The 9,386-nt window shown below is 32.9% G+C and overlaps 1 protein-coding gene across 1 annotated transcript; it reads right to left on the bottom strand.

Moving 5' to 3' along the window:
- Window positions 1–6,639: 6,639 nt before the first annotated feature.
- On the bottom strand, window positions 6,640–8,809 carry LOC18609863 (protein RGF1 INDUCIBLE TRANSCRIPTION FACTOR 1-like). Its single transcript, XM_088803582.1, has 6 exons — window positions 8,786–8,809; window positions 8,387–8,566; window positions 8,201–8,275; window positions 6,884–7,045; window positions 6,774–6,813; window positions 6,640–6,722 (listed from the first exon to the last, which is right to left on the bottom strand). The coding sequence occupies exons 1-6, from the start codon at window positions 8,807–8,809 to the stop codon at window positions 6,640–6,642; spliced, it is 564 nt and encodes a 187-aa protein (XP_088659708.1).
- Window positions 8,810–9,386: the final 577 nt, after the last annotated feature.

Here is a 9,386-nt window from a genome sequence, read left to right on the forward strand (position 1 = left end):
TGTGTACCTAATCAAAGGGTATTCTCTCACGAGTGAAGCTCTACATAGGTAAAGGCTACTTAAGGCATTTTATATGCTAGATTTGGGTCGAAAAGGGAGCTAAAGGTTCCCAAATCGCTCTTCACTGTAGTCTACATGGACTAGCAAGGCACCTCGGTCCTCACCGATTACAGGCTTCAAACGGACTAGGTTCGATCTGAGTGAGAGTTTTCACTAGATCATGTGGAGGTTATCATCTCACGAGAGCGTAGCTACTTAACCCCCTCCTAATTAAGGACAAAGCCCAGGTAGAAGGCTTACGCATGAGTGCAAGACGTGTTGTGTGTGAGAAGGAATATACTGACCTTGGACCAATAATCTCACACTTCCTCTATCATAAATTCCCCGTAATTATTAAATGGCAATAACAATAATCGAAACAATAAATGCAACAAATAATAGTAAAAGCAAATGCCCAAGATTAAGGAAAACATTAAATTATTTAAGGCCTAAGATAACTTATGATTAATTATGGCTCGACTCTTGGATCTCCCCAGTGGAGTCGCCATCTGTCGTAACCCATCCGCTAGACGAGGGCAAAAATTGAGTAACTAGGAGTCACCACCAATCTTTTTATTTAGGTGTGATTGGCCACCTGTTAACTCGATTTTAATCGATGAAATCCTAAATTAATTTTAGGTCCATCGAAAGAACGAGAATTGGTCTACGTTTTTTTAAAGATGGGTTCGGGAGTGCAGTTACGTACAGAGAAGGGTTAGCACCACCGTGGAGCCCGTTCCATGAACGGTACCATTTAATTTTAAATTATCCTATCATGGCCTACATTGATTTTATCCCTATGTCTCCTTAGCCTTTGCTTTTTGACTAATTATTTGGTTGATTGAGTCTTTTACTCAGTTTTACGTATGCACATGATGCAATCATAAAATGATGTCATAATTTATTCAATTTTAAATAATGAGGTCAACAATCGCTTATCGAAAAATCATTAATAAACTATCCCAACGCTTTGGTGAAGTCTCGACGTTTTTCTCACCTAGGGATATCTCAAGAAGAACTCGTCTCTACGAGTTCCTCAAGGAAATCCCATCATCGGAATTCTCACCCCATTAACAAGAAGAATGTGGCATGCTATGACAGTATAAGATGATAATGCCTATATGATCGCGTTTATTGATTTAGTTAGTTAAAATTCATGTGATAATGTGTTTAATAGTTTAGGATGATTTATTGCCTTGTTTACATATTTATTATTATTATTATTATTTTTGTTATTATTATTATTTATATATATATATTATTTTTTAACAATAATTATTTGAATTAATGAGTATTGAAGCATAGAGTTCGGATTTATCCCGACGCTTCGGTGAAAATTCATCTCAAACTCCACACCTAAGTAACCTACTTGAAAGAGGCAACTCTTTGCCCCTTTTTAAGTGAAATTCTATCATCGAATCATTTAAAATAACTATTTTTATTTTATTTTATTTTTTATACTAATTATATTTACATCATGTATTGTTGTTATTTTTTTATTTATCATCGGTTTTAAAATTAAGCTAAAATTACATTTAATTTGAGTAAAATGGGTTAGATTCAAAATCAATTAAAACAAGCTCAAATCCAAGGAGAATTATACCTTTCCGGGCTCAGATTAGCCCAAATCAATGACCCACAGAAGACCAAAACTGCACCACGAAATCTACTCAGCAAGCCTGCAATACTATTATTCGAGACGCACCATTTGGTGCTTGTGACATTGCTCTATACGGTGCCGTTTAGGCTTTAACCTTTTCAGTTCCCCACTCCCCTAAAACGGTGCCGTTTGGCTCTCTTATACTTGGGTATAAAAACCCTTTTTTTACCATTCCCTCTTCACTTTCACTCTTCACTTTCTGTCTCTAGTTGGTCACTCTCTCCCTTCTCTCTAAAAGTCTATTTTTTCTCTTTCTCTCAACTCCTCCCCCCGACCCTCGTCGTCGTCGGATTTGACCCCGGCAGCACTGCCTTCGCACTCCCTCATTCCTTTCCTTTTCACTCAACCGGCGTCCAGCCTTTCTCCAACGATCTCTCTCTCTTACTCCCTGCCTCAGATCGGCAGATCTGGATCTCCAAAAGTCCCCCTTTTGTGCCATCGGCCAGAGCTCACTATCTCTCCCTCTTAATCGCCGATTCAACCCCTTTTAGCGCAATAAAAAAAAAACTCTCCTTTTAACTACCCAAAAAAGCCTCTTCCTTTTTGCCTATTGCCGATCCCCTTTTAAGAGCTGGATTGTCCAAAAATTTCTACAATCTAGCGATGAAATCATGCTCTTTTGAGCATGATTTCACAAGGCTCGAGCATAAATGGGGGCTAATTGCCGAAAGTAAATATTCCCCAAAATTCAGCTACTTTCCAGGGGACTTAAGTGCCCCGTAATGACGTACCGAAGAGGGGGGCTGAGTACACGCTCAATCTTCTCCTTGTTTTCTTCTCTTTTTTTATTATTTTTTATTTTTATTTTTGGTTGATTTTGAATGGGTGTCTACAGTATACAATATCATACTCCAAAAGTAAGACTTGCCATCTTGCTATCCTTCCTAACAAAAAAGGTTTCTCAAAGATATACTTAATTGAATCCAATTTAGCTACGAACCAAGTAGTATGATATATCATATATTGTTTGAGTTTGTGAGCTATCTAAGCCAATGCACAACACATTTTTTCTATTGACGAGTACTTAGACTCATACTCTATGAATTTCTTGCTCAAGTAGTGAATGACATGTTCTTTCTTCCCATTTTCACCATGTTGTCCTATCACGCACACCATAGATTTCTCGAACACTGTCACATATAGGATCAATGGCTTTCCTAGAACTAGAGGTACAAATATTGGTAGTTTTGAGAGATATTCGTAATCTTTTCAAATGCATTTTGACACTCTTCATTTCACTCACCTGGGTTTTGCTTTCGAATAAGTTTGAAAATGGGGTCACATTTAGTAGTCAATTGGGATATAAAACGAGCGATATAATTCAAACGACCCAAGAAACGCCTCAGTTCCCTTTATGTTCTAGAGGGAGGCAAATTTTGGATTACTTGTATTCGATCTTGATCCACCTCAATCCTTTTTCCACTAACGACGAAACCAAACAATTTGCCTAAAGTAACACCGAAAGTGTATTTAGCTGGGTTTAATTTGAGTTGAAATTTCCTCAATCTCCTAAACAACTTTCTGAGATTGGTTGTATGATCTTTTACTTTACGAGAGTTGACAATTATATCATCCACATACACTTCAATTTTTGTATGCATCATGTCATGGAAAAGAGTCATTATAGCTCTTTGATAAGTAGCTTCGGCATTTTTCAAGCCTAAGGGCATTACTTTATAGCAAAAATGTGCCTCATGTTATCACAAATGTAGTCTTTTCCATGTCTCCTAGATCCATTTTAATCTGGTTGTATCTTGAAAACCCATCCATAAATGAAAATAGGGAATGCGTGGCTATGTTATCAACAAGGGTATCAATATGGAGCAAAAGGAAGTTGTCTTTTGGACTCACTCTATTCAAATCTCAGTAATCTACACACATTTGAACTTTTTCATTTTTTTTTTAGGAATGGGGACTATGTTGACCACCCACTTTGGATACTTAGCCACCCCTTAGAATCTTGCATCAAATTGCTTTTTCACTTCCTCTTTCATTTTTAATAACATTTCTGATTTCATTCGTCTTAATTTCTGTTTAACCGATTTGCACTCTAACTTCGCAGGTAACTTGTGCACCACAATATCTGTACTCAACCATGGCATATCTTAATAAGACTATGCAAACACATCCACATATTTATGAAACAACTTGATCATTTCTTTTCTTTTAGCAAGGGAAAGACTTGTACCAATTTGGACTTCCTTTTTATTCTCCCCACTTTCCAAATTAATCGTTTCTATAGGATCATGAAGATGTTCTATTTGTTTTTCCTCTTGCTCAACCAGTTTCGATAATTCAAGGAATAAGGGACAATCTTCGTTATCAAGTTCACCAACATATGTATCCTTTTCGAAATCAAATCCAAGACTGTTATCATCTTTATTCTCATATTCATTACTTGAAAACTTGGAAATAAATTAATTGAAACAATATAGGAAATATGGAAGCAAAAGAATGGCAGTTTAAATTGAAAACGTGTGAAAGCAAAGATATAGAAATCAATAGGCGTAAGAAAATTATGACCATGTACCATATGTGTCATTTTTTATTAAATAATATTGAATAAAAGCCCATAGTACATAAAAGAAAATCTCCCTAAGCTCTTAGGTATAAGCATTAAGGAGTTTGATTTATTATTTTGTACAAGACGTGAGGATGATAGGTAGCACCATGACTGTCCAGTTACTCAACTTCAAATAAGAAGGTCCAATGTATATCGATGGTGCTTCCTCTCCCCCGATTTGGGGAGCAACAAATCGTGCTCCTTAGAGGAATGCCGAGATGAGTGTTCCTTGGCCAAATTTGGCATTCCCCGATCAGATTTGGCTGTGAGGTAGCCAATCGCAGGGTGGCTGGTAGGTGGGAGATAAGGTCAAATTTTTTTTTGAAAAATTATAGTTTGGTAATTTTGAAAATTAATTAAGGGTAAAGTTATCCTTTCAATATTACCACGTCATCAAACAAATAAGAATATTAATCGTTGATTAACGGCTGAACTTATGTGTCCAATGAAAAATGTTTTTTTGGAGTGGAGTATTCATTTGAAAATTAATAGACCCATGCGAAATTATGGTTAAAACTTGAAAATATTAATATATTTTATTAAATTTGTCTCTTTCTCTCTCTCTCTCAATAACCCGTCATCAGTGAGCTTCTATTATAATAAAAATTCAGCTTCTTTGCCTAGCTGGAGAATAAATCTTCTGAACACCAAATTTATGAAAACGATGTCTCATCTGAGATACAATATTATTAATTAATATTCAAATATTCAATGACGTTATTCAGTTTACAGTAATTTTTCAATGACTAGCAGCTTCTTCATAACTAAAGTGGCTTGTTTCTCCAATTAAATGACTCCACTTTGAAAGAGATGTAGCAAAGCATTAGTAGCATTGAAGAATATTATGAAAATAGAATAGACCGACCTAATCGATTATATTTTAATTTATGAAGTATCGGTTTGGTCTGTTTTTGATTACTTTTGAAACAAACCGATTAATTATTCTAACGTATTTAATAGTACCTACAAGAATCTAGCAATAAACAAAAAAATTTTGGATTGCTCATCCATTTTAGGAGATGGATTACTTAATGCTATTGAATATGAAAAATGTTATGTTAGTCCGAGGTAAAAAGATTGTCGGTTGGATATCATTCTTTTTGTATTTCTTAGTATAATATAAACTTAAAAGTTTCAGCAGCTTCTAAATTAAAAAAATAAAATAAAACGAAACAAAGGAAAATTGTGAAGCTCAAATCATAGGCGGATCTGCGAAGCATAGTTATTAAAATTGAATCAACCAGAGTCATATTAGCTGACTCCATTACTACTTTATGGATTGATCCGATTTTTTTGTTGGCTTAAATAAGCAAATGATTCAATCAAACTAAATGATTTTTCTCGAGTTTTTGCATTAATAAAATAATAATTAAAACGGGTTAAATCAGTCTTGATTTTGTTGACTCACCTTTAAGAAATTATATTAAATTAAAGCCACTTGGATGCCAATAAAATTGTTAAACCTTAGTCTCAAGAAAGAAATAAGCTTTTATAAATTATAACCATAAAACCAAGCAATAAGTTTGTCAAACGACTAATGTATTTAAAAATAGCTAGAAAAACATGTCTTGTATTTTAAATTACCGTGCAAACATGGCACACTTCGTAATTTTATTACATGTTTTGAACAGATTACTCATTTTACTAATAGTATCAGTCTTAATCCAAACTAATGGAAAAAAACAAATTTGGAGTATCTAATTGCACATTTTTTAAATTTTAAATATCAAATCAAGAATTTGACTATATGTAATTATATATCATTATTAAAGGTCAGAACTCAGAAAAGTTATAGCAATCCTAAAATGTTAAAGAAGCAACCATTGTGTATTATCCAATATCCTTAATAAGTGTCCCATGATCAATGTTTCTAGATTTCAGGTATATGAATATAGATAAAAAAAAAAAAGAAAGAAGATTATATGCAAGTAGAAGATTCATAACTTGATTAAACTAAATAAAATTTTGATGGTATGATTTGTACATTTGTGTAAAATTAAGCAACTTCTTAGTGCAATTTTCCCATATATATGTGTGCATATAAATATATATATATATATATATATATATATATATATATATATATATTGGATAAATGCAAATTGATAGTGTTATTCAATTAAGTAAATACTTGTATCAATTAAACCATGGATAATTTCTTTTTATATAAGAAACAATAATCCATGATCACAAGATCTTATTAGCTAGACTTTTATGTTAAAATCTATTGAATCATTTAAGTTAACGTATGTATTGCACTCGATATTGAAACAAATTCTAATCAATATATAGTTATAAAGCTTATGGTATATATATAATAGCTGCAAGATCTAGAAAGAAACTTGTAAAATTACACTTGGAATCACTCACTATCGAATCAGAACAGCGGAGCCCTTAAAGGGACGCCTTTTCTAGTTTGCCTTCGCCTTCGCTTCTTGGTTGATGGTAGTCGAACATATGCTTCACCTTCATCTTTGAGACAGCGGAGGAGTTTACTGTGAAGATTATTACTGGTTTCTTCTCTGTGTTCCTGGCCGTATATGTCTAAAACCTGTCGAGAAATATTAATGGTAAAACTAAACCGATGTAAAATCTGCAGGACAAAAAGAGAAGAAAGTTACCTTGCATGCTATACTGCAATAGAGTGAATTATCTTGCAGATTTTTGTCACAAATGATACAGCTATAATCCCTTGAATTGCTTTGTTGTTGCTGTTGCTGCTGCTGCTGATGGTGAGTTCTTTGCTTCAAGAATAGGACTTTGGCTTTATTCGTATGATAACTCTGCCAACAGTATATATTTCTATATATAGTCAGTGTATGTGATCTGCAATTCTGCACTAGATCATAGAATCAGCAGTTCTCTTCGCTTACCCTAACCCATAATGCCATATAGCGGAATCAATGACTTAATGTTCTAAATGCAGGTAAATATATTTTAAGAAAGGGTCAATCACAAATTTAGGGTTAGGGTAGATGATAATTTTCATTAATGGTCGAAAGAAAAACTTGAAATATATATATACATGTAGCTTACTTACAAGACCATGGCACAGCTTTGATTGGTAGCCATATACCATGCATCCAAAGCGGAGTTGCAGACCTCAGACGTGTGCCACAATCATTTATTGCATGCTTTGATAGGAATTTAATTTTAAGAGAATATTGTCCTACATATATTGCCTAACAATGTATACGGGCGGTAGGTGCATCATTAAATTTTCTCAGCCTAATTGTTTACAAAAAAAGTTTGAAATCTCTGGGTTCTGGTTATTGCGTATTAAAAATGGTCCCTATCATTAAATAAGTACATATTGATTTAAAGGATAATGATTAACATTTATTAAGATTCATGTATGGTTGTAATTTTTACTACTTACTCTTTTAATTATTTTTGTTTCGATTAATCAAAAGTTATTAGAGAAAGCAAAAGTAAATTTGTACATACTTAAAAAAATGAAGAAGCAAAGCTAACATAAAAGCAAAAATTGTATTTGACGAAATAATGCAATTAACTTTAACACATTATAATCGTACATTTTGTTATTTAAATAGATAAAATTTATTTCTTAATAATTCAAAATTATTAATAATATTTTTATATCTAAACACACTTTTTAAATTTCTCTTTTTAAAAAGAAGAAAACAAATTCAACGTTTGTCTGATAATGATTAATTGTTGGTTCATTTGTCAGGTGTTTTATTATGCAATGATATGATCTAAATTGTAAATTTAATTTTTTAGACCTGTTTAAGTCGACAGAACGCGAGTTCTTGTCTGCATGGTCTGTTTTGATCATATTTTTTATTCTAACGGAGGATAATCAGATTTGATGGAAAAAAAAATTCAACATTTGTATCTACAAAAAGACAATTAATGAACATATAAATGATTGATTAATTAAAATAGAAAAAAAAATTAGACTGTAGGAATCTGACCTGGATACCAGAACAATTGAAGAGCTTGCACAAGTCTTGTCGATTGATGACATCGCTGTATATGTATCTTCGAATCTTCAATATCATATATAATGAATGGTTAATTAGTCGAAAATCTACTTCTTAAGTAGTTAGTTTTTTCAACTAATTAATTAAACTGAGAAAATATGAAGGAAAAGAAGAGACCTTAACATGCTTGTGAATAGCATGAGCAGAGAGGCAATGAGAACAAAAGGACTGAAGGCAGTCGATGCAGAATCGGTCTAACTCATTCTTCTTTTCGTTCGGATGACTGACGCAATTTCTAAAGAATATGGTGTTATACATAACAATTACCCATGGCGGCACCACAGCAAAACTAGTCTTCTGCAAAGACCAAAAACAGATTGATCATAAATATAACCAAGAAAATGGATGGAACTGCATAAAAGATATATGAAAATGAAGGGCAGAAGAGAAAAGGAGAGAGAGAGAAAAGAAGGAGAAGGGGGAATAATTTTTGTACTTGTTGAGTTTTGGAAGCATGCAGTCTTTTGAAGCCTAAGGTCCTTCCCATGGTTTTTGGTTGTCCAAGCAGATTCTTACGTTTTCCTTCGCCGTCTCTGTCATCAACGTATCGACTTATAAATAGCTTCTTCGCTTTCCCTTTTGCTGGAGTTTCGTACACTTATACTTCATTAGTTTTTGAATGAGACTTTGCCATGTCAGCATTTCAGTTTGGACAAAAAAACACCCACGAGTTACTCTACTTAAATCAAATTATAGTTTTAATTCAATTGTTATCATTAACTCTCCCCCCACCCCCCCAAAAAAAGAAAGTATATAGCCTTCTCCAGTTCATTTACTTACCTCAGAATAAGTCTAAATTTGAATCCATAACTCTAAATTTCTTTAAAAGAAATCAATTTTGGGTTATAAAATATTGGTTATATATATAAATATATACAGAAGAATATATTTTCTCAAAATATTGGTTGAATATTATCATCTTGAGAAATTATTATATAGGTTCACCTATCATGTCAATTTTAAATTTAATAAATTCAAAATGCTAGATGTAATTAAAAATCATAATGTCAAATTAATAAAAAAGTACTATCCATATATGTTCTTGTGGAGTGAATAATTTCACAAATTTATAATTGACATGGTAAGAAGAGAGATAGTATGAAGGATTTATATATAT

Source organism: Theobroma cacao, chromosome 2 (genome assembly GCF_053813885.1).
Source record: "Theobroma cacao isolate CCN51 chromosome 2, ASM5381388v1, whole genome shotgun sequence".
NCBI classification, from domain to species: Eukaryota; Viridiplantae; Streptophyta; class Magnoliopsida; order Malvales; family Malvaceae; genus Theobroma; species Theobroma cacao.